Raw genomic sequence first — 25,987 nt, 5'->3', positions numbered from 1 at the left:
TACGGTGTTAGGTCGGATGACCCGAGGAGAGGCGCGCTGTTTTGTTTAGCTTCGGCCGGTTATTTCCAGAATAAACTGGTTATATCTGGAAGCACTAAAAACGCCTGGCGTGGCCTATGGTCAGTTCGTACTAAGTACTAACACCGCTTCTCCTCAAATCTCCGTAGCCACGATGGAGAGCGGCAGGGTCGCAGCCGAGGCGGCTACGGGTATCAAGATGCCTAGATGGCAGCACTGTACGGCTGTACCTCAACAGACTACAGATGGCAGTAGCAGCACCTCACGGTGCGCTAGGACAGGTTTGGGACAGATGTAACACAGCGCCACCTGTTTTTTTTTTTCAACGTTTATCCAGACCAATATCTCCCCCCAATTCCTATCATCCTTCCGGCTCTGAAACGGTCTCGTCTGTCCGAAAGATCTCTCCCCCCCCCCCTAAAGTGCACCACTCACCGCTAGCTCTCTACCACACTGTTCACTTCTCTCCAGTCCCTTCCCTCTCCAATTTTCCCGTATTTGTCTTCCTTCTTCAGTCTAAACTACTGACTACATGACCACGAAGACTTCAACTCTGTCCAGCAAAACCTGTGTCCTGCGAAAACCAGCCGCCAACGGTACACATGTTTGTATTTGATCGACACGCTGGAAGGTTCAAGGCTCTGAACACTAGCGCAGCAACGGATATCACATGAACGTAGCTAACATATGTCACATCTCCAACAGCTCAGCGCTCTCACACAGTGCTCTACAGACACGCTAGTATGCTACAGCCGGGCCATGGATCGGTATGAGCGGCGAATATGAACGATATGTCCAGAAATACGTGTGGCTCACGGCTACATCAGCTCGCCGAAAACCTCCAAAGCCACGGGCTCGGCTGATCCTGGTCCCTACTCGGTCCCCGAGACCACAGGACCTGGAAGCTGGCCTCTAAGTGATGGAGCTCTGTGATCAGCCTAGCTAAACATTACTTTTAGGCCGACTCGACCCAGGCTCACTAACGAACAGCCTAACCAGCCCTAGCGTACACACACGGCGTTCACTCACACGCGTACACGTACTTGTTCCACTCACGCAGTGACGACGACTTAGTCTAGGCTACCGACACAAAAATATACAGAAATACTTTTATTAAAATCTCAGCTGAACACCAAAGAACACAGCAAATGGAAATGGACAGAGAAAGGAAGAGGCTTAAAACGTGTTTAAAATCTCATCAACGGCACGCTAAGATCGCAGCAAGGCCAGCTATTATACACTGAACCATTCCGAACACAATAAACGATCTCCCTCACTGGCAACACTGCACTCGACCTTCCTGGCAGTCAACATCTCCTCACATATGGCAGATATGCATCCTTTCAGCAGTCCGTCTCACCCACTGACTTTCGTCGACAGTGGCGCCGCCTTTACCCAGTTTGATCGCGCTGGTGGCGCCACCTTTACTAGGCGTGGTTGAAGAGTGCGGCGCGCTGTTTGAATTCGGCCTTGCGCTCGCGACGCTCCTGCTCCAGGCGCTGACGCTCCTCCTCCTCACGGCGGATCTCGGCCAGGAAATTCTTGTCACGCTCCAGCTCGGAGATCTGCCAAGAAGACGAGCGGATAGTTACACCCCCACGCGACAGGCCCAGGCTGTTATTTCTCACAGGAGTCATGAGTTCGCTAATACGAAGAGGGCAGCCGGGGAAGTCATAAAACTAAAGTATTCGGCATAACTTATCTTAGATTAAATCATCTGGGAACGGGGCACATAAAACTACTTAACACATCACTTTCAAAGCAGCAAGGTCGATACAGGTGGATAGACAGTAAGACACCTAGGCGACTACGCGTCATTCTCGGAGCATATCGTGCTCACCTTGGCCTGGAAGAACTGTTTGGCGCCGGCCACGCCTACCTCCTCGACACTGATCTCTGTGAGTTTGGCCAGCTGACTGAGACCAGAGTCGGCCTGCAGCTCTCCGGCGGCCGCCTTCCGGAACACGGTCAGAAACTGGGGACAGACGAGGGAAACACGGTCAGAAAGGGGGACAGGGTACGGGCAATACGGTCAGAAACTGGGACAGACGAGGGAAACACGGTCAGAAAGGGGGACAGGGTACGGGCAATACGGTCAGAAACTGGGGACAGACGAGGGAAACACGGTCAGAAACTGGGGACAGACGAGGGAAACACAGTCAGAAACGGGGGCAGGGTACGGATAACACGGTCAGGAACTGGGGACAGACGAGAGAAACACTGTCAGAAACTGGGGACAGACGAGGGAAACACAGTCAAAAACTGGGGACAGACAAGGGAAACACGGTCAGAAACTGGGGATAGAAGAGGGAAACACTGTCAGAAACTGGGGACAGACGAGGGAAACACGGTCAGAAACTGGGGACAGACGAGGGAAACACGGTCAGAAACTGGGGACAAACGAGGGAAACACAGTCAGAAACTGGGACAGACGAGGGAAACACAGTCAGAAACTGGTGGCAGACGAGGGAAACACGGTCAGAAACTGGAGACAGACGAGGGAAACAGTCAGAAACTGGGACAGACGAGGGTAAACACAGTCAGAAACTGGTGGCAGACGAGGGAAACACAGTCAGAAACTGGGAACAGACGAGGGAAACACGGTCAGAAACTGGGGACAGACGAGGGAAACACGGTCAGAAACTGGGGACAGACGAGGGAAACACGGTCAGAAACTGGCGGCAGAGTAAGGACAACACGGTCAGAAACTGGGGACAGACGAGGAAAACACAGTCAGAAACTGGGGACAGACGAGGGAAACACAGTCAGAAACTGGGGACAGACGAGGGAAACACGGTGAGAAACTGGGGACAGACGAGGAAAACACTTGAGAAACTGGGGACAGACGAGGGAAACACGATCAGAAACTGGGGACAGAGTAGGGTAACACGGTCAGAAACTGGATGCAGAGTAGGGAAACACGGTCAGAAACTGGGGACAGACGAGGGAAACACGGTCAGAAACTGGCGGTAGAATGGAACGTTGTCAGAAACTGAGGCACAACCGCACAATATTCATCTTTGCTCGATTATCATCGTCATCTTTGCTGGAATATATCTATATGGGGAATCAAATAAAAACTGGCGATGAAACAGGACATATTTCAACAGCAGGTGAAAGAAAGGGGCATCAGCTCAGACGGTTGGCGAGTCATCAGTCCGATACTGATTGCAGAACGACTTGCTCACCGCTCTGAAGCTGATCATGTGGACGGCCTCGTCATCCGTCGCCTCCCTAATCATCTGCTTCAGGCCGATGTGAGTCTGCGGCGCCCCCAGCTTCTCCATCATCTTCTTCAGCTCCTCCAGGTCCAGGTAGCCGTCATTGCCGACATCATACCTGCGAAACAGCAGAGACGTCTGGTGAGCAGGGTTAGGAAGCAGAGGTGAGTGAGACGACCGCAGTGGACAGCGGTGGCGCTGCGGTCGATCCTACGGTCAGATGCAGTCAGCACTCGGCAGCGTGTGGTCATTACGTGCACTGATTGTACGATAACATGCCGATGCGTCACTGTCGAGAAGGCGGAAATGCACCGGAAATAGCGTTATCTGTTTGCATAGCGTGACTAGAAGAGAAGGTAGGTATACTTAGACAAAGCATGTGTACTGTGTAGCCTCGATTTAGCACAAATCTCGGACTGACGCGTTAGCAAACCGCATAGTACTAGCGGTGCAAGGTATGGCGTGCACGTATCAGGAGCACTGATCAATGATCACTATTATTTGAGTGGCGATATATCGCTAGCCTTTGACCACAAAGCTGTTTTTCCTAACCGCACTCGGCACTGAGTACGGACGGTGGTAGCGCCAAAAGCAGCTAATTTTCCGGAGAAGTCTGCCATTTCCTACAACCACCGCACAGAGGAAATCATTGCCTTTTTGAGGAAACAGCTAAATCAGCTACCATTTGTCAGAGCAAGCTGATCAGGGCCGACCCAGTGCAAGGTTGAGCGGAATGTCCGGTGGCCTCCACAGGCCTAGGGTCCAAGAACGCAAGAATGAGGGAAGAGCCGAGATTTACCTTGATACGCGGTACCAGTATGGACATTGACCATTGCTGCTAGATATGCTAGCATAGCAATATCATCTTTGCTTTCAAGTCGAATATTCAGTAGCATCACATTACAAAGCATCAACGAGCCGGGCCACGGCCAGTCTTTGTGTGCGAGTACTTTGCGTATCACAAGCCAGAGTCATTCTTTGTAAACACTCTGGCTATCAGAATTTAACTAAGAGCCAGTCATGAGTGTTCGGTGCTGCTTTAATAGATACCACACCACAAGGACGCACTTCTTGACAGTACGTGGCGGCCATGATAACTCTGACTAGCTAGCTTTTGCCTTTGTCTGCTATCTGCACCGGAACTGGGCGGAAGTTCGCCCTTCCGGTGGCGGTCATATATTGAATCAAGCATCCATCCCGTCCGCTGCGGTTGCGGGATCCTCCAACAGGCCAGGTGACGGGAAGCACCTGCCCTTCCCGGTCCCCAGCGATGGGACACCGGACATCGCATCAACCCCACACCTGTGTCCACTCCCCGCTGGACCACCGATATGGTGAGTCAGCGGCGCCGGCCGGGCGCGGCGGGTCGATTTGACCCGAGGGCTGCAGGGGATGACCCCGTCACGCACCGGTCGACAGGTTAGGGAAGGGAAGGGGAGGGTCCCCTGCAACTAACACGGATCGAGCCTGCTATATCGACCGCCCCTGCCGCTAACTTCAGCCAGGCACGGGACTTCCAAAACGAGCCAGCAGTGACACACCCACACCCTGACGGGTGGCTCGACAACTTGTCCACGAAACGACCACTCCCTGACTGGTGGCTGATGTCTGATGGACCAGCACGATCGGCTGTCCACCAGGACAGAGCACATCAGGAGGCTCGAAATAAACGGCAACACGGAAATATTCGACACTGAAACACCCGACGACAGTGAAACCCCAACAGTGTGACAGCTCTGACGGTCACTAACCCACAAAGGTCAGCTCTGACGGTCACTGATACCACCACGGTTAGTGCCCCCTGCTGGTCCGTGACCACTGGTCACCAATTCCCAGCAGACCCATGTCACAAGCTGACACGGCTTTACCGCAGGTGACAGACGAGGTCACAGACGGCGGCAGCGGAGGCAGCGGCCATCGGCAGACCGCCGCGCGTGTGGCGTCTGCCGATAATCAGCGAAGGGGCCGCCGCTCAGGTGTAAACAATTATCACTGGAGCAATTCAAACAGGCCCAGGCCGACCAAAAACAGCCAGCAGACACGCAGTCGCTGCGCTATACAGATTACACAGCTGAATAGGGGCACTGCTGGGATCACAATCATCTGCCGATTTTGCATGTCTATAGTTTGACTCGGCAATATTACATATTTGTCGTGATGGGTCAAGAGTCTTTTCCTCCCCACCCACGACGCAGGGAGCGGGCGGCATTTCCACTTGTCGACGCGTCTGCCGAGAAATCGTGCTCGTACATTATCTGTAGACCCTCGCGATGAGTGCGGTGTGTGAGCGCGTGCCCAGCCAGGGAGAGGAGAGTGCGTGGGGTCCCCATACGCGAGCCAAGAAGGCCCAGCACAGTGGGGTGCCGAGGGGATACGAAGTGCGAGGTGCGTTAGACGGGCTTTGCGGGGGCCCACTATGTCCCGTGCCGGTCAGCTATTTCTGGCCAACTATTATGGACTCCCGCTCGGCTCTCCCCAGCCTTGGACCCGAGTCGCTGTGCCGCCACTCGCCAGCCAGAGTAATAATGTGGCTCGAACACAGAGACCAAGCTGTGCCGCCTACATGGCGATAGAGCAACGGCATTCCCGCCTCCATCCATGGAACGACCATACACACAGAGTTAAGGTGCGTATGAAAGCTGCCATCATGACATTGAAGTCGCCCCACCGCCGTAGCAGTCCCATCAGCCACAGGGATCCGTGAGACATCTGCAGATTTGACGGATAATCCAGCCGAGCGACGGAGCAGTCCAGTTACACAATATCAAGCGGCTAAACGCTTCCACCAGCCAGCCACAGCACCGCACAGCGAGAGCAGCCGCTGCGCTGCGCAAGCGACCCAAGATTGGGAAACAGGCGGACGCAGGACGGGCGCTGACAAACGGCTGTTATTCTCTCTGCACTCACAAAGCCGCCGTCTGCGCAGGACTAACACACTGTGACTGTGAACCAAGGCTCTATAGCTGTGAACGACCTGCGTGTGTTGAGAACTGTAAACACGCAGGGCGGGGACCTCAAATGCAGCCCAAACTTTGCCGGAGTCTGCCACAGAGGTTCACTGGCGGGCAAGTCAAATCGTCTACACTAGGCCGAGCTGCGGGGTTCATGAGCTCAAACCACACCGACAGCATAGTTAATTATGTCAATATTTGGCTAGTAGGATGGGCTGCTGAGTCATCGCTTGAACACTAACGGCCTGGGTAATCCCTACTCAGTGCTGTAATTACTGCGATAGAGCGCTCATGACAGTACCGCTCTCTTGATATCAACACCCCCACCCCACACACTATGACCGCCTGAAAAGGGAGTCCCATTTGATCATGTTATGATCGCCCGGCACTGAGGCGGCGCCGAGTTCACTCGCGGGACACACATGGCAGTGATGGACGAACTCGGCACCCTCGCGGTGATGGACTGACTCGGCACCCTCGCGGTGATGGAAGGACTCAGTGGCGGTCATCAGTGTCGGGGGACCGACTGGCCGACTGATGGGGAGGATAAACACAAATACCGAGCGCCGGGAGAGTCGGACGGTGGGGTATGGCTCTGAGAGTCGGACAGTGGAGTTTGGCTCTGATGGACACCAATGTCACTGGCAGGGGACGGTAATGAAGAGAGGCGCCCGAACGCACAGAGAGCATACCTGCCATTCTGCCCTATCGCGACCCGGGTCCAAGAGCCAATCACGACACATCAGAGGAAAATCACTGCCATCAAGAATAACAATAAAAAAATTGCATTCGGCGTTCCACCCATCAGCAAACCAGACCATCACCATCACCAGATCGCGCTTCACCAATTCCATGAAACAGGTAGGCAAGTTCAAGGCCAGGGTTCAAGGCTGGCCTACTGATGCCTAACCTCACTCCCCTCAATGAGCACCTACCGCCCATCAGCCCGATCTGCCCCTCTGACCTTGGGTCGGTCCCTCCACCCTGGCGAAAGGGTGCCCGTGGAATGGACGCGCGCGCAGGCGCCCATAGACATCAGACAGCGCCCCAGAGGCAGGCCATTAGTGATTATCTGGAAGGAGGGCTGCTGAGCGTCGCATTACCGCGCCGTTGGCAGTGGCTGAGCGGTGCTGAGACACCGGCAGCCGGCGCTGAGCTCAGCAGGGGCGCTGAGCTCAGCAGGGGCGCTGAGCTCAGCGGCGCGGTCAGCAGCTGGTGGGCCGGCGGCGGCCCCATCTCAGTCCCACAGCGCCGGCCGAGGGTCACACCGGCAGCTGGTCACTGCGCGGGCCGCTCTGTTTTTACCCAGTCCACACAGGAAACCCGCCGTCATTATCGTATGATCGTCCCGGAGAGCCGAGCACGGCAGCTGGAGCCGGGAGACGGCGCAGTTCCAATCACATAGTTCTACTGGGACCGGGACAGAGGTAGGGAGAGGGAGAGGGAGAGGGGAGGAGAGGGGTAGAGAGCCGATAAAAATACCGGCAGTTCCAGTCGAGTGAGCAGGACGGCGAGAATCAAAGGCAGACACCATTGCCCCAGTCGGGTGAACTCCGTATCACCGCCCGGCGACCACTGACCCAGAGAAACTCCTGGCTCTCAGTGAGATCGAGCCGGACCGGTGACCTATGGAAGGTCACCTCGGACATCCCCGGGGGGAGGGGACGGTCGGTAGGGTCCTGTAAGACCATCCAGTGGACAGCCCGGCGCCCGCGGCTTATGGACGCACAGCTTCCAGCCGAGAGAGCGGAGGGGAGTTAGGGAGCGACACCGGACGACGGCCTGATAGCAGCAGTTTGCAGACGGCGAAGCGGCCGGGAATGCCATCGGAAATACAGGCCATGGGTGAAAGAAAATTCCTTCGTACATGGACAGGCCAATAAGCCGACCGACCGATCGGACGACTCGACCAAATGACCAGCAGATCGGACCCGTACGGACGACCTTTACCGAGCAATGGTGCCGGCTAATTTCAGCCACTACCAGGCGGAATCCACAAGCTTTCTTTACAACTGAGCACAGAGCGGTGCATTTTTTTTTTTTTTACAAAGGACGGATAATGTGGGGCTGGGATAAATGTGAAAGATAACTTATCATTGAGCCAATCAAGCGTTGAGGAGCCAGAGTGAGAGCTTATCGTAATTGGATAAAAAATGTCCAGATCGTAACGAGGTGAAACTGGAAATAAATCAATTATGGGCTGCTTTCAGTAATGGCGATAGGTACTGGAAAACTGCATTCGCCTGAACGAAGGAGGAGGAATCCTGTCGTTGGTATGTGACCGTGGGACGTTCACGTATTTGACGACTTTGTCTCCGTGCCACCCGACCCTGTTCGGAGCCGCCGCGCCGGCCGCAGCGCTGGTCATCGCAATTAGTCGGAATTAGTGGTGTTGGCTCGAAAGTATTGTGGGATAGTTGTCGAAGTACCCATCCATATACGACATTTATCCGTTAAAGATGGCATAGCCACCAGAGATGTTTTTAATGTCCAAATGTTGCATAAAAATGTATCATTCTGAAATGAAGGTCTACTAAATTATCATTTAGCAAACCAGCTTCGTAAATACTATAATTGACCACATTTACTTGGCCTGATACTACCAGCATATCCACACTCCGCACTGAAATTTGCAATTACAAAAGCTGTAGCTCCGACTGGCACCTGTATGGAGTTATGGATCCGGGCCCCGGCCCTCAGTTCATGTCGCCGAGCGATCGAACGTGACTCGAACCGACACGAGGGGAGGGGGAAGGCGGCGCCGGCACGGAGACGGACAAATCCGGGAACCGAGCTGCCCAGCAGGGCTGCACCAGTCGAGCACGTGCTACAGGCGACCTGCCTCCCCTCCGCTCCCTCTCAACTCCCCAGCCCCCCCCCCCCCTCATGTCAGGGGTGTGCCGGGCTCACAGGAGCGGTCCGATGGTCGGTCGGGCCGGACGTACCGAATAATCGTGCTCGCCTCGCGTTGGAACAGGACTGGACAGGAGCATGGCGAGGGGAGAAATAGGCCTGTGGCTAAATCATATCGCGTACGACGTAGGGAATGGGGAAAACAAGCCGCTGAATCAGAGCGGTCAGGCCTATCTGTGGTCCTGAACGGAGCCGGGTCAACACGCGGCGTATCTCCCGGGCACTCGTTTTTTATGGAACTTCTTATCGTATGCTGCAGCGCGTGACTCGACTTCTGTGGTCTTTGGGAAAGTCCGTGAGCTCACGCGTCCCGAGTTGGAAACCAGACAGAGCGACCACATGAAATACCCAGCTACCGGTATTTTTCTACAGTCGATCATAGGCAGACGCTTCCATCCAGATAGCAGGAACGTGGGCGTCAGTGTCGCTCCAATGGGATAGACTATTCAGGAGAGTCGACACTTTCATCGGAGAGGGAGAGTAGTCCAAACAGCACCAAAACAGGTCTGAAGGGCGCCAGCCAGCGAGTCTGAGCGCGGAGAAAGCCGCCGTCCACCGCCAGGCACCCTCGCCGGGGCTCTGCGTATGGATAACGGCCGGTATACCGTCGGACAAGCACGGGAAGTGGCTGAGCTGCGGTGCGGAGGCTCCGGCCGGCAGTGGTGATATCAGGCCGCCGCGGCTCGGCCACGTCCGCTGGCGGCCCGGATACGGCGTCATTATATTTTCAACGTCTGAGAGCGGCGTCTGCTTCATAAAAAAAAAAACAGATAGGGCGACGGCCGTAGATGATCATGTCAGTCGTCATCCCATGTCCCACTGTGTCTCCGTCATCACCACTGAAAAAGTATTTTACTCACGCCGGCGCCGTGAATGTAGCCAATACCGCCGCACTGTCCTTTATTCCTTCGATTTACCTACACAACGACCCGAGTCCACCGCCCGCGACAGCCATGTGAGGGGGTCGACGAGACTTTGAATCCCCCACGCAGGTGCCGCCGCATCTGTGTGACCCTCTGTGTCTGGCCACCGGACTCGGCGGCACAAATGTGTACCTCGACTCCACCGAACGGCGGGTACGATATCTGTGTCAACTGTCAACCGGTCCCAATACCAATCAACTCAACTCAGTACCCCGTTCTTTACGTGGACACAAAACATCCTGAGAGCGTTTCAGCACCATCAGCGCTGGATCACCGACTTCCTGCTCGCGCCAGCACCCTCGTCACCCGTCGGCTACCGACCCCGGACAGACGCGGCCCGTCAGATCGAGCAACTGAGCCAGACGAAACGTTGCGCCACCGAGCCGTTGCGTCGGAGTCCATCCCATCCAACCAGGCCGGTCGGGAGGCAGGAAGTTGCGAACGCTATCCGGTCTTTGTATGAGAGCGTGCGATGTGGTAGGTGCCCGTTCTAGAGCTAACGGTCACCGTTCCGTACTGCACATAGTCGGACAGGACTATCTGTCGACCTTATTTCTCTAACGACTGCGCCAATTCTTAGTTCAATACTGAACACAGCCAGACAGGACACTATAAGACAGTCAGTCTCTCAGACAGCGTCTTTCCATGTCTTCTACACTTCCACGCCGTGCACACCAGACACAACCGGACAAGCCCAGCCCATCGGCGTGTCTCCCTGCCCCTTGTCGTGCACTAGCCGAGCCTCAGCTCATCGGCGCGTCCCACAGTTCGATCCGGCAAACAGGCGCGGCCTCTTGCCGCGGCGGCGGATTACCACAGCCGTTTGGCTATCGTCTCGCCGATCGCCAGTCCGTGCCTGCCGAACATTGGTGACGTGCGCAGCGGCAGGCGTCTCTATGGCAGCGCGCCGATCACCTTCGAACGTCAATGCGAGGACGGCTGATCGCACAGTCATCAGAGCATGCATGAATGTAGGTACCCAGGCTAATAGCGAGCCGAGCGGCTGCTCAGGGGCTCAAATTCCAGACGACATTCACATGAATACCAGTAAGGAGAAATGCTCCAATTACTTTAGCCTCATGGAGAGGGCGTGGGCATGGCAACCAACAATGACAAACACAAACAGATACAGCGGTTCCGTATAAGTGTAGCATATCATGTTTCAAAATCATTTTACACTAAAATAATGTTTCAGTATCAATGTAAAATAACAATATATAACTTGTAATACTAATATTATTAGTGCTATGAGAATCAAGTCAACAGAGGTCCAGGCCAGCGGCGGAAACTGATTCAGGCTTCAGCGCCTACAAAACAGGGGTATGCGCAATTACAGAGCCGCGCAGATAAACAATTATTGACTGGCCCAGGTCTGCTCGTGTCTACCGGCTGCTGCGACTGTCACTAATCAGTGCCACCCCACTCCGTCAGGTAGCCTCCCAGTCTCAGACATACAAATATGGCCAGCTTCCCCAGCCGGTGACGCGCAGCAGGCTTGTGGTGGCCAGACCGGCTCTAGTCGAGTGACGCAGTTGCACTGATCAAGTGAACACGTAGGCGTAGGATGACCGACGGTACTCTCTTGTTCGACCGAGGCCTCACTGGGATTCTACAGAGCTGACAGGGGATCTCTATAGGCTCTTCAAATTCACTGACATCTCATGGGGGGTCACTGATGCCTCACAGAGGCCCACTTGGTGCTGGAAAGTCCACAGGGGCGCTCCAGAGCTATTCCGCGCAGTCCGGAGGGACCATCCTCCTCGCTCACCTCGCAGGTGCTGTGACGGCCGGCCCGGTACACTGACCAGCGCATCGATCAGCGATTGGGTTGACCCAAACAGCCGAGCACCGACTGTTTATTGGTATTTGTGTTATTCGTCGGAACTCACTTCCCATCGCATCCATCATCGTGTGGGTAAGGCGCCGCCATAATCGGAATCCCACCGGGCAGGAATCCAGTTTGTTGGAACTTGGAATGACAGACCTCCAAACCGCTGCAGACGGGCGTCCTTCTAATGCCACTCGAAATTCGGTCACATCAGGAGACAACATGCCAATCCCATAACCAGTTGTGAAACATAGAAAGAGGGTGGGTTAGATCAGCTTTGACTTGCCCTTGTTCCACTTAGTAAGATTACATTTTCCCGTTATCACAGCCTCTTCACCGTATGTAGGTATACTGGGGACAGTGACGAGCCGGTTCGCCCGCAACTCTTTACGCCGCCGTGTCCATGTCACCCTTCGCCGCCACCCTTCCGCTCACCACCTCGCATGTCAATACCACGCCTGCCCGTCGGCTGCCCCCGCCAGCCCCCGCCGGTCCATCGCCGTGCCTCTGCTGTTTGTGTTTATACCATCCACTCTCCATCTCCGGCGAAGGCAGCGGAACCGGTCCGGTAGACTGGCCCCTGTGACGGTATGACTCGGCTATGTGACCTCCCAGGGAGGCTTGGAGCCGGCGGAAACGAGCCGCCGAGAGGGCACAGCCCGTGGCGGCCCAGTCTAAGTTAGGTGGTGACATACACATATCGTACATTGTTTATTTCCGCTGTCATTTTCTTAACTAAGTCCCATCAGGTAACGAGCGAAAATATTTTTTTTTTCTTCAGACCGCCCCTATCAAAAAGGAAAGAAATACGAGAAATTCTACCGACCTTCACTCAATGCCCTTTGCAGGTTCGTCACTTTAACCGGCCATCCAAGACAGACCGCATTAGGCGGTCTCGTGCGCACTGCGCAGTCCTGTAAAAACGGCTATCAGCTGAGTGGGATGACCTCTGACCAATCAGTGACTAACAGCCGGTCACAGGTCAATCACAAACAGACGGCAATTAATCCTGCATTCAGGGTGAATACCCAGCTGCGACACAGTAGCGGTGTGACTCAGACACGTGTGACATGCGGACTGTGACGCGTCACAATCCGTCCACGGGTCTATACCATGAGTCACCCGCCCGGCCAAGGGTGCGTGAACATAATGTATTCATTCTATAAACAGCAAAGAGTACAATCGGAACAGTAGCACGGCAGTATGAGCTAGCCTACTTGCCAGGTCTACAGGTCGGGCTGGCGCAAGGCAGTATGGCTGGCGTATGTCACGGATAATTTACGTTACAACTCCACTGCAAGGGAAAAATTATCATCAGATAGGGGTTGTACAAGCAGCTTTGGCTTGGGCTAGGAAGTTTGAGGAGTGTGGGGTTCGTGGCGATTTAATCTGTGTATTGTAGATAATGGTCTCTGGCAGCTGGTTCCAAGCTATCGTCGCCTCCATCGGTATCTCATATCTGTTTTCCGGCATATAGCCGCAGCTGTGTGTGCAGTTCATGACACATCAATTGCACAACATTTTGAGGCGCCATCAGATCAGCACAGGACAACTGCGCCGCTTGAATCTGTGCCAGTCACTGCGCACCTGCAACCTGAAAACCACATCTAACAAATTGGGCATTGAGCAGAGCTGCGTCGTACCACAGACATTCCTCTGCGTACACCAACGGTTACATAAAAATGTGACACGGCCTGCAGCACACCAAGCCCCGCCTCGCTCACGGGGGCCCCATGAGCGCTGGATCCCGGCTCCCCTCACCCCAGAGAGGTGGGGTGCGTGCAGCAATGTGGGTCTGTCAGGGATCAGCCACCCCTCCCAGCTCGTGTCAGTAGGACTGGGAGTGGATTGTGTCGAGAGCGTGACGCCGAATCCGCCGCTCCCCTCCAGTCGGACACCGGACAGGCAGCGGTCACTGGGGCAGCTGCAGCAGTCGTGGCACAACCTCGCCCCAATCCCGTCTGTGCCTCCTTTTTTTTATTTTTTTTTTCTCTCTCTCACAAATCTCTCACAAGTCTGTGCCTCCTTTAGTACCTAAATCACATGAAGGTTTATGCAAACTGCTATAGAGCGTGGTTACTGATAGAAGCTTATCTGGAGCGCTCCGGGGTGAAATAATGCGGGGTCGCACCCGCGAATGTGTGACGCTTCAATTTTAGATCAATGAATGAAGCGCAAGTAAATAAGGTGTTAGGCTAGTCTAATAAAGTCTTATCCTCGTAATCGCTCGACGCTATATAAATGCCTCCCTCGATAGAAGTGAACGAGTAGTGCTGACGCTAAGCTAACTGCTCAGATTCTTTACGTCACCACGGTGGTAACATGTGACGTCACAATCGGTGACATGATGACGTCACGGCTAGGTCAGAGGTCGTGCGCCGACCCTGCGAGGTCGAGCTTCTCTCCATGGGGCGCCGTAGACCACTTTCCCGGACGACTTTCTCCGGAGCAGCGGCACTGGGCGCCGGACCCGCCCCGGTCGGAGATCGAGGCACAACGAGCAGAGGCACTGTCTGACCCGCGTGACCCCGGGCAAGCAGTGTTTGACCTGTGTGACCTTAGGCGCACAGTGTCTGACCTCCGTGACCCCGGGCACGCACTGTTTGACCCGCGTGACCTCTGATGGATCGGTGACACTTCTGGCCTCTGGGACCCAGCCTAACCACGCCACGAATCACGATCTTATATTATCATCTCATAACACTCCCAATAAATTTTGGCGATAATGGCAGAGGTTGGCCATGATTATTTTTCAGCATTATTAATGTTTCGACATACGCTTGAGGTACAATAATCGTAATTCATCTTATAGGGGAAAGTGGGGGAAGATGCCCAGGGTTTTGCTATGTCATATATTATTCGAAAATGACGATGGGAAAGCAAAAACTTGGAGTTTCAACGGAAGCCGACATCATTTTTTCTAAAAAAAAATATAACACTTTCGTGCCTGAAATATTATAACTTTTTTTGCTATCAAGCATTTTCCTGAAGAAGTGAAAGGGGGCATCTTACCCCACAGGGTGGGAAAGACGCCCCCTGACGTTGGGAAAGATTCCCCCTGCACTATAAGTGACATAAATGGGCACGTGAATCGCCTGAACGAATCAGTAGTCCCTTCGAGCCTGCAGTAGACACCAAACGTCATCATAAGGGCCCTCAAAAGTAGTCGTAAGGGGCTTCAGAGGTCATCGTTAGGGCCATCATAGTCCAGCGCGGCCAAACAAGCTTCCGTGGTGGCGTTCGGAGACCACTGTGGGACTCTTATAGGTCTTCATGATGCTTGAGGGTCCTCGAGCCCATCGTGGGGACCTCCGATGCCAGCGCGGCCCGTGGGGCCAACGTGGGAGCCCTCAAAGGATGTCGTGAGGGGCCCTGGAGCCAATAATGGGGCCCACAAAGGCCGTCGTGAGGGCTCTCAGAGTCAGATGCCGCCCAAAAAGTCGCTATGTGGGCCGAGAGACCGGCATGGGGAGCACCCGACCGTACTGGACTCTCAATAGTCCCAGATCGGCTTTTGTATACATCACAAGAATGTAATAAATGATTTGACGGGCTGTTTGAAGGACAGCCTACGGATTTAGGGGGGCGTCTTTCCCCATCAGGACAGGGGGCATCTTACCCCAAGGTACCGAAGTAACATTAAATCAGTACAATTTGTTAGCCATAAAACTACACCCTGAAACAAACTGTTTGGGACACAGTACACGCATGCTAATGTATCACGACTATAGCAAGGGACGCAAAAATTATTTACCTTCTTTGATATTTACAATGTTCTGACACCAAAATATTTTTTGAAAGCAGCAAATAAAAAACATGCAATCATCAGTCAGCCGTTGCCCAACTGAGCTTCGCAATTTTTGGTGCAGTTAACAAGGCAGGCTTCCGCTTTACGCTAAGAACATTAATTTCCAGGTCCGATTCTTTGTTTCGCCGCTAGAGGGGGTGGGGCGTCTTTCCCACCCTGGGCATCTTACCCCACTCTCCCCTAACAATCATGAATAAACGAAAGGAGGCAGATAGGGGTCGGATCGTCTGGTATGACACCCGGCAGTAGCATCAGAACATGCGAACAATCTACGATCGCCTGTCTGTGCGACTTCCGCCATCAGCGCGTCACCACCCCAGCCCACCTGTCCGTCCCGAGTCCGTCACTCTGTATACACACACGGTGAATCAGTGTGCCGTGATTCGGACGCACCGAGGTGGATCGACATAGGCCATGAGCTGGCGGTATGTGGTGGCCGTACCCGAACTAATCGCTCTGAGACAGAGCATTACGGAACAGACAGCCGGCGTGACGCGTCACAGCGTCACGGGCGACCGACAGGGTCACGAGGAGTCACGAGGTGTCACGTGCGACGAGTCTTGTACACAGAAGGACGGAATAAGTGCAGCAAACGGGTCAGAGCACAAGGTCAGGTCAGGGCTAGAGCGCTGCCGTATCTCTGTCAGGCACACGGATCTGTCAACAGTGACCCCGGTCCCCGGCCCCTCGCCGCTGTGACAGCTGGTCCAAAAGGCGGCTCTGCACGCCGTGACCCTCTCTACACAGAGGAGTGACGCGTAGAATGTGCGTGACACTGGACTGTACCGAAGTGAGCGACCGAGCACTCATTGAAGCGAGGGGGCGGAAACGACCACTTGACGAGAGCCAGCCAGCGGGGGGACCTACAGCCAGGAAGACAGGGGAAGGGGACAGGGCAGGGACCGACAACTTTATAAGGGGTTGGTGACAGGTTTACTCCCTTTCCCGTCACTGTGGCAGGTGGACAACGGAGAAACAACGCCGTTTTACAACCGATCCTGAGTCGCAAACCAGCTACGCTTTCCAGCTAAGTACGGCGGGATAGCGTCTTAGCATTTGGCGCAGTTCTTAGCCATTGTTAGCCAACCCTAGCTATATAAAAGCCATCGTAATCAGACGTGTTTGCCGTCCAATCTGAGCCCATCCGGTGGGGAAGGAAGACTGGCCTTCTGCTGGTACGCCAAACATTTCGGAAGGCTGGCCGGGACACAGCGGCGTCTGATGGGATAGCCGAGTCGTGTTGGCGACCTTGTGAGAAGGCGCCGGGACACACGAAAAACGGGCTACAAAAGCCCTCAGGCCTCAGGGCAGCCGCCCGGACCGGCAGGCACCGGGTGCCACGACCCTGACGTCGGCAGAAAGACGTTTTTCGCAACGGCGCGCGACGGCACGCCGCTTCCGCCGCAAGTCGCACACGCCAGCGTCTGCTCCGCCTCGCGGTAAACAGAATCCATCAGAGTCGGCGGAGGCGGGGGCGGTGTTTATAACAGCCGCTTGGAGCACACACATACACACACGCTCCGGGCGGAGGCGGCGGCGGGGGCGGCGGCGGGGGCGGCGAGCGGCGGAGGTTCCCGCTGCGAGAAACCGGCGCCGCCGACCGACGGGGCGCCGACACCGGGCGCCCCGCGGGCACCGGAGAAACGCCGGCGCCCGGCTGACCTGGGAACCGGGTCGGTCTGGTGTGTAATGTGCACTAACTACTCATTGCGGCGGTGATACCGGGGGCAGCGACCGAGCCGGAGCGCACCCGGGTCACCGGCGGCGTGGTGTCCGAGACGAGTGAAACCAGACGGCGCGGGACCACACGCGGAGAGCTCAGAACATTCGTGTTACCGATCTGAATCAGCATGTGCGCAATGTCTTAAATTCCAGCTAACGATACACGCCGGAGGTGGTGTAACCGGCGCAAAGTCGCAGATCTCCCGGTTATGTGCGCAATGCTGGACATCTTTCTGCTCCGGTGCACACTGGACATCGGACAACTCTAAAACGTCACCCATTTGGTGCGAAGTGACGCCGGGTGCAAAGAGCCGTGTTTGTGCGTCCGAGCGTGGTTTAACAGCGCTGCTACATGTCCGGCTTACTAGCGGGAGTGCAATGTCATCATCCAACAGTGCAGTACGAATCAGCGACACTGGAGGCATCCGGTGCATTATGCAAGCTTGCAGCAAAACGGAAAATGAAATTTGGAAATATTAGGCTAGGAGTCAATTTAAAAACAAAACTGAATAAGATCGCTTCACATAGACGGTTTATTCATAATACAAGTTTTACGAAAATCGATAAATTCGCTCATAAAAAGCATACAATTGTTTTTTAGTCGAAGCCGAGTGAGCTTCAATGCTCCTGCAGCATCCCTGTTCGTTAAAAGCGCACACAGCGCTGAAAATAAACGACGCGCTGCAGGATAACACCCACGGCCCGCTGGGTACTGAGGGAGCCAAAACTACCAGCTGAGACCGGATGTGCCATAAGGCGCAACATTTCAAGTTCAACCCAATCCAACAGAAGCGCCGCTGCCGGGCTCTCCCGGGTGTCGGTCTATTTTAGCTCGGCGCCGGCTGCGTGGCGCCACTGCAGACTCAGAGGGGAGGTGGGAGGGTGTCCAGGGGGCGGCCTTGGCCTCGGTCCAGCGCCTGCCCCGGTGGTCGGAGGGGGGGGGGTCACCACTGGGATGGGATGCGATCGATGCCTCCCGTCCTCCGTCGGCCTCCCACAGCTCCGGCGCCGGACCGTCTGCCTCCGGGAATCAATGGCACGGAGGCTGAGACGCGCAGTTCCTGGCAGTGCCGGCGCTGGGACGGCCGCCACTGCAGCACAAATACTGCACACTCGGCACTGGACTGGACCGACGACCGTGGCTTGTGGACCAGCAGCGATCGTGTTTAATAAGATAAATATTTAAAAGTATATTTGGCCGGTGGCCAGTAGGCAATCAATGACCCATACGACAAACATGTGCCATGGCCGGCAGTTCAACAGGTCATTCCAAAATCTCTCAGCTGAACGCCTCTCTCCACCGCTAACGATGAAGAGAGAGGAATCGTGATGCATCTGCATCTGACAAACTGTCATGCTGTAAATGTAAGCAGAACCTGTCCATTTCCGGGAGAGAGTCATACTCATGCCCGATCCCGCCGACAGCACACAGACAGACATCAAGACGGAACGCATTGGCTTCAGTCACGTCTCAGCAGCTGTCTATATGGTGATATTACCGTGATATTATCCCACCAACTCTCGTGACCGTTGACACCGCCTGACACTAGTGACACACGCCACCGCCCGCGGCCCGATCGGAAGAGCCCGAGTTTCTAACGGCGGCTTTCCTGTCCAGGCGAGGTGGCTCGGGTGACGAATGTGCTTTCGCCCAGCGGTATTTCTATAGAATTTATTCCAGCCATAGCCCCGACGATCCAGTTCTGGGTTCACAGTCCGAGTGGAGTGTGTCGTAACATCTAGATTCCAACAGAAAATCCTTTGAATTGAAATTAAAAAGAACTGAGTTTTCTAAAAAGGTATTTGGAAAACGTTTCAGCCAGTGGTTCGCCACTTTCAATTAAAAAGCTTTGAAAAGGAGTTCTTCGTTAGGATTTTACAATAAAAACGGATTTATTGATTTGAAAACTGATCGGGCAGCAGAGCACAGCTTATGTTTACATTCTACTACTCCATCAGATAACGTGGCACTGATGGCATTTTCACTGCGGAGTGAAAGGGAAAACAGACACAATCTGTCCAGAACAGCTTAGATCACAACTGCGATAGGACCATTGTCTAAGAAAGTGAAATAGTGAGGAGCGTGAACGAAGCAGGAAGGGTTGGACAGAGGCCCACTGACCACTACCATATCTATCACAACGAAATCGCTTCCACCTATAGCCGCTTCCACCTTGACCTATATCTGTGCAGGGGACAATTGTCTATCACGTTACCCGTGACCATCGAACCGCATATGCCAGCATGCCTCACCGCGACCCCGTCGTCTCTGTGTCTACACACAGGTCACGTGACGCGTGAGTGACGCCACTCGCCGGTCATGTGACCTGTCGCCATGACCGGAGCGATCTGTGTTTACATATACAGTCCCGTCGTGGGCCAGCAGAGACTGATCGGAACGAACCCAGCTGGTCATCAGACAGCTGAGCGGCGACGGACGTAAACTCTTCACATCGCCCCCTTAGGATCGGGGTGTGACGCCAGCGGGCTCCCCGGAGTCTGGATCGTTCGTCGGAATCGCGAGATGCGCAGATTCCTGCCTGCTAGCGGTGCAGACGAGTTCCAGACACTGACCGTTCCGGACTGAGTGTCCAAAGGGCGAACATATGTATGGCGAGGGGCTTGCTACACGCCAAGGGCAGGCCCAAAGAACCTGCCTCCGGGGCTAGTGAGACATTGCTCAGAGCGGAGTAATCCATCAAGTAAGTGAATATGAGCGGCAGAGAACAGCAATGGGGGGGCAGATGCCACTTGGCTAATGGGCGAAGGGCGGCCACAGTCGGGGAACCTGTCGCAGGCGAACGGGGACCGCCCACTTTATCAGAGTCAAATAAGGGGAAGGGCAGGGCTCAGAGAGGACATGCAGCAGTCAGGGCCAGACCTAATCTGCTGCAGAGAGCCATTAGACTTCTGAAGGTGGAGGGTTGCATGCGGCCAGAGGGGCGCGGTTACTTCTCGGAGAGACCATGTCGGTAAATCACAGCGGTTCGTGGAGACAGCTCCGTGATGGGGCACAGGGTGATCAGGGACGACACGTGACGCCGTGATGTCATTGGTATGCCCACTGAAGTTAGGTTACTGAATGTGTGGCGCAGTTCCACGGCGCACAACGGAGGCCCAGACGCCAAATTCCGCCATTTCTCTGGGATAGGGACTAACTAAAAGCGGTAGTCAGTGGCAGACCCAAAGCGAGCGAACAATCTGGCTTGTGGTTTTGAGACGTTATCATTCCCACTCTGTCACAACTCTTCCGGGAGCCATCCCGTGCGCAATCAATCTGCGAGCACCCATAGGTGCACGAGAGCAGAGCACGGCTGATAACCCGACCTTCAGAATCACCGATCCATTCGGAAGATCACCAACGGGGACTGCGCGCACTTGCAGATGTCCCCATGAAATAAAGATCAATGCACGATGGAGGACACTTGGCGAAGGTCGCATTTAAATGCACGCGGTCGATCTATCAGTGGTGGCACGGTTCGGAGCGGGGTCATGTGACTCGACAGCCATTATTCGGGTGCTCGGGGGACAGACGGGGTGACCTAGCGCTCCTGCCGACACGGCACTGGCTGCTGAGGCCGGTGCCCACTAGCCGGTACAGGAGGACCAACGACCAGAGACCGGGGACCGGATATCAGAGACCGGAGACCAGACTTGTCAGGTGGCCTGAGAACACTGTAGCGCACCTGATCGGTCCGTGAAGGGCGGCACGTGATACGAGCCACGTGACAGCACGCCACGTGAGGGCAGATCACATGACAGGCGTCACCTGATGACGTCGAGGCTTTTTCAGGACTCGGGCTCTAGCGCCGGACAATGACAATGTGCTGTATAATCGGGAGAACGACCGTAACGACAGGCAGGCAGGCAGACGACGGGCGGACGGACGGACAAGATTACCGATTCGTCGACCCCGTCCCGCAGGGCGACGGTCCCCGGAACGTTTTAACATTCAGCGAGCAGGGGAAGCCGTCTTTCCAAGGTCAGCCGCCCCTGGGCAGAAATTCAAAATCAAGGACGAAGGACTGAAGCCGAACCGTAGGCCGTAGCGCTGGTCGTGCTAGTTTGTTCAAAACTTCTCGTGCTAAAAACAACACGAACAATGTCTGTTTGAACAATAAACCCGGGAAGTGAGTAACACAATGCAACGCTTTTATGATAATTGACACGATTTGCGATTCCTTAGAAGCAAGGCACCGGAAAAGGCGTCAGGCCGCTGTCTACTGTCTACAGTTTCCACGCAGCACCTCGCAGAGTAACACCGGCAATCAGAGCATTCCTAAAGCAATGCAATTCCACTTAGCCAACCCAATTATTTTTAATCACCGATAGTCAAAATCCTCTCTGATAAGCGTCACCCAGTTCACGACCAGGGTTCATCAACTGACTCGCGGGCGCAGCTGTAATGGGTCTGCCTCTACCATTCTGCTCGCTACTGCACATTACCATATCCCACTACTCCCCACACAGACCGCTCCACGGCCGGCCGGCCGTGAGAGTGATGACAGCCGTCCACGACTCGGGCTACAACTCTTGGCACCTGCCCGTCGCACGGGAGCTACTCCAGCGTGACGCCGTCGGCCGCCGGTCAGTGTGGCCGTCTGAGAGGCCGCGGTCCGGCGGCGAAAGTAACGAGTTGTGTGCACTCCGAGTGTCACAGACAGCGACCACTCAGGCCAGCCGGTAATGAAGTGAGTGCGCCGAGCCGACCGCTGGGACAGTAGACCGGTCCCGTGACTACAGATACCGAATGTGGGCCCACGAAGCGAGCCAGTTTCGCCGGGCATTGTCCACGCGGAGCTGGACTAATGTAAACGTGCACGCCACAGCGAATGCACGGCACGGAATACTGCTACCTGTGCTGCTACGAATTTAACCAGTCATGGTAGCAGTTGAATAAATCCCGTCCGTTTCCTGGGCGGAAATGTCCATATTCAGTTTCACCACGTTGTTCGTTAATGATTTCCCCTTCGGTATTTGTTACCGGTTGGCGGTTGCTGTAGAACGGCCCACGCGACTGAAGCCGCGAAAAATAAACTGAGTTTAAGTTTATTTGAGGATAGAGGACAGAGGAGTCATTTGAGGATACAGAGGCCATTCAGGCACGCGAATAAATGCAAGGGCGGCGAGTCGGGACGGTGCATACGAGCCAATTTCACGGCTGAACCATGGAGCTTCGCAAAGCGGCGACCTGTTGCGGAGTGCCTTAGACGGCTCACTGCTCAGTTACCCGCCTGATGCCATGAATTACGACAAAAACTGGTGTTGAACACCCACAGTGTCCCGTGCCGCTCCGCGCTCCTTGTCGCCGTGCCTGCTCAGTGCTCAGCCTGTTATCGCGGCCCGTTTCACTCCGGGGACGCCGTAACGGACAGAAGCCGCGCACTCATCCGGCCTCTGATGTCAGGCGGAGTCACACACTTCCTCGGCGATGACTGGCAGACGACATTAGGGTGGCTGTAATCGCTCCTTTCCAGAGACACTGTACGCTAAACGACGAGCGGACAGCGAAGCGTGGAGCGTCCTCCCCTGTCTCGTTCTCCCATCCGGTCCAGAGACACCAATCACAGGAGGGTGAGGCTCGGTGTCCGGCCCAGGCCATCCTTATCCAGAGAGCGGATGTTGCATCTCACCTGCGCCTCAGTATTTCTAGCCGTTCCAAAGTTATCCTACCTAAGCATTCGGGTTGCAAAGGGGTAGGATGCCTTGACAAGCATTATTCAGCTGCTCAGCGACCCATGAGTTAGATCGGACCATTCAGGTCAGCCGACACAAACAAGCGTGAGCCTGTTTCGACCGCGCTACTCCACCGTGGCCGAGAATTCTCATCTGAGTCGCGTTTTACCATACGATCAGCGGCCGTATATTGAGCTAGCTGTGGTTTACCAACCTAGCCGCGCTTTACCATACGACCCGTACTTTGAGCCGCCGCGGTCGAGAGACTCAGCCAAGGGCTGGGGTGCGGCGACACGCACGCAGTGTGGAACGGATGCGGTGTCTGGCCCGCTACATAATGCCACCGAAAAACCGCCGCGCACGGAACTGCACGAAATTTGAGACCGGCCGGCATGGCTGTGTTGTACTGCAGGGGAGGCCGGTCGGGGCTGGGAGGGGCGGGCGGTTCAGTCCGGTGGGACAGGGGACCGTCAGGTGGGACAGGGGACCGTCAGGTGGGACAGGGGAGGTCTGGTGGGACAGGGGAGGTCTGGTGGGACAGGGGAGGTCTGGTGGGACAGGGGATCATCCTGTGGGACAGGGGACGGTCTGGTGGGACAGGGGATGGTCCGGTGGGACAGGGGACGGTCTGGTGGGACAGGGGAGGGAGCATTGGGACGGGGGAGGGATCAGTGGGACAGGGGATGGTCCGGTGGGACAGGGGAGGGATCAGTGGGACAGGGAGCGGGCCGGTGGGACAGGGGACGGTCCGGTGGGACAGGGGAGGGAGCAATGGGACGGGGGCTGGACGAGCGAGATATCCGGACCAGTCGGCAGACCCATCACTCGGCAATGTCATTACGGCAGTACTGCAATGCTCCAACTGCACAGCCCGGGTTTCCTGCAGATAAACTCAGCCGTATACACTAATGCCTACTTGATATTGTTTGCAGTTTGATGACAATCATATCTAACAACTTCGGTTTTTGTGAAGCGTAGAAAGTGAGGTCCGTGAATCCAGAAAAACGCAAAGATGATGTTACGAGGTAAGAGAAAAGCAAACACAATGTACTCGAACGTTTACAGATAACATGATAATAAGACTGATGTAATCCAGATGAGAGATCACAGACCAAGCGCCGCCAGAATAGCTCGTAAGTCGTACTTATGTCTAGTGCCGTATCAGCTTGTGTGGGCTGTGGCACAGTGAAGGTCGGGGTGGTGAGGAAGCCCCACCTCGGGTTCAGGAAGGAACAGGGAGCGGGGCGGGGCGGGTTGGGAGTTGGGACACAGGCCGGAATCGCCTGAAGACGAGACTCGTTGACTCACCGCGCAGTTATGGCAATGACTGTTTAGGCTCCGAGCTTTGTCGTGGTCGAATTGTGCACATATTAGATACTCTATCATCGTCCATGCACCGACAAGGGACACGAATATCCAGGAACATAGGCCTCTTTGGGGTTCGATACCGATTGTTGGCCTGTAGTTGAGCCGATACCGTGTGTCACAGCGTGCGCCCAGAGGCAGTGACGTAACGGAGGGTGAGCCCTATTCTAGGGGAGGGGCTTCCCATGTAATCTCTCAATGTCGTGTTTTTGCCACTCGCTCAATGCATCCTCGAGAATAAGTTCTAAATCAATTTCAACTGGAACGTTTGCCGTCAGCTAACTTCCGATGGCCAGCCGATGACTCGGGATTTTTCGTCTGCTCAACGAAACGCGAGTTACAATAAACACGCAAATCCCTTGTCATGTGTGTGGTGGTCAAGTCCATGAGTCTGGGCCAGGGAACTTACTTTTTGAAGATCCGTTCGTATTCTTTGATCTCTTTCCTGGAGAACTCTGGGAACTCGGTGTACGGGTTGAAGACTTTCAGAACTTTTTTCACTTGCTTGCCGGCGTCCAAATCATCGTTGATCTGGCAGCGGCGGTTCAGGACGGCACTCAGCTCGCTGTCGGCCGACATGGTGACCTGAACTGGGTCAAACAGGGACAGAGGTCAAGCAGCGGCGATCACTTGGATTGAGTATCGACTTCGAAGTATCGACTTCATCGAATGACTGTACGTAAAATTAGTCTACGATGTGCCACAAGTAAATAATCATTTTTATGGATTATACCCGTAACCCGACTTATACCTATCTGTCGTCGTCCTAAATCTATATAAGGCGAATATACGCCTTTGATGTCAAGAACAGTCATTGCCAGAGGCGCAAATCTTAATTGTTAGTCAATATTCGTCACCAATATTTATATCCAGCTGATCAAATAGAACATCCACAGTCCGATGCTTACCTAATGAGAGTGCAGACACCAAATACAAAACCAACACTTAGCTCCCCCAACAGCTTTTACCAAACACCCACACGACCTCACAGTTCAGCGCAAACTGACAACAACGAGCGGCGCGCCTCGACGAGTGCCGCGTCGTGTTTGTTTGAAGCGCGCCACACTGGCGCCACACTCTCTTCTGCTAGAATGATCAGCTGATTGCAGAATGAATCGATCTGTTATGATTTTCTTTATTTTGATATTCCAAGTTCCAAATGATCAATATATCTGCTGAGCTACGAATTTCGGCTTCACACAAGCTGAGGAAAATTAGAATTACACCTAAATCTATATGAAATTGAATGAAATTTATTTTCGGTTGTGGTATGGCGCTTTCCTTTTTAATCACGTGGTATCTTATGAACTCTTTGTCCTCAGTTTGAATACAATTCAACAAACACGCTCAGTATAACCAAAAACTATTAAAGATAATATTTTCAAAAGTAGCAGTCATGACAAAATATTACAAGTAACTAATTTTAGGTGAATCACAGAAAAACTCAAGCCACTCACGTGGTATTTGGGATAGGGCACAAGACAGCCAAATATTACACTTCGAATCCTTTGTAAAGCTTGTGTTCGTTGCACTCGTATGCGATAGCCAGCGCAAGCGCTATC

At 54.4% G+C, this 25,987-nt stretch overlaps 1 protein-coding gene across 2 annotated transcripts; it reads right to left on the bottom strand.

The window, feature by feature from the left end:
* Window positions 1-610: 610 nt before the first annotated feature.
* LOC122381723 (EF-hand domain-containing protein D2 homolog) lies at window positions 611-25,642 on the bottom strand. 2 transcript variants are annotated; one of them, XM_043366250.1, is made up of 5 exons: window positions 25,334-25,642; window positions 24,835-25,015; window positions 3,207-3,357; window positions 1,859-1,993; window positions 611-1,583 (listed from the first exon to the last, which is right to left on the bottom strand). In XM_043366250.1, the coding sequence occupies exons 2-5, from the start codon at window positions 25,002-25,004 to the stop codon at window positions 1,446-1,448; spliced, it is 594 nt and encodes a 197-aa protein (XP_043222185.1). In that variant the 5' UTR covers window positions 25,005-25,015; window positions 25,334-25,642; the 3' UTR covers window positions 611-1,445. The 2 variants fall into 2 exon arrangements, with proteins under 2 accessions (XP_043222185.1, XP_043222186.1); XM_043366251.1 differs by having other exon boundaries at window positions 24,835-25,010; window positions 25,334-25,641.
* Window positions 25,643-25,987: the final 345 nt, after the last annotated feature.

This window comes from Amphibalanus amphitrite, unplaced genomic scaffold (genome assembly GCF_019059575.1).
Source record: "Amphibalanus amphitrite isolate SeventyFive unplaced genomic scaffold, NRLGWU_Aamphi_draft 000126F_arrow, whole genome shotgun sequence".
NCBI lineage: Eukaryota > Metazoa > Arthropoda > Thecostraca > Balanomorpha > Balanidae > Amphibalanus > Amphibalanus amphitrite.
The sequence above is the reverse complement of the archived record's forward strand: the minus strand, read 5'-3'. Positions and strand labels throughout refer to the sequence as shown.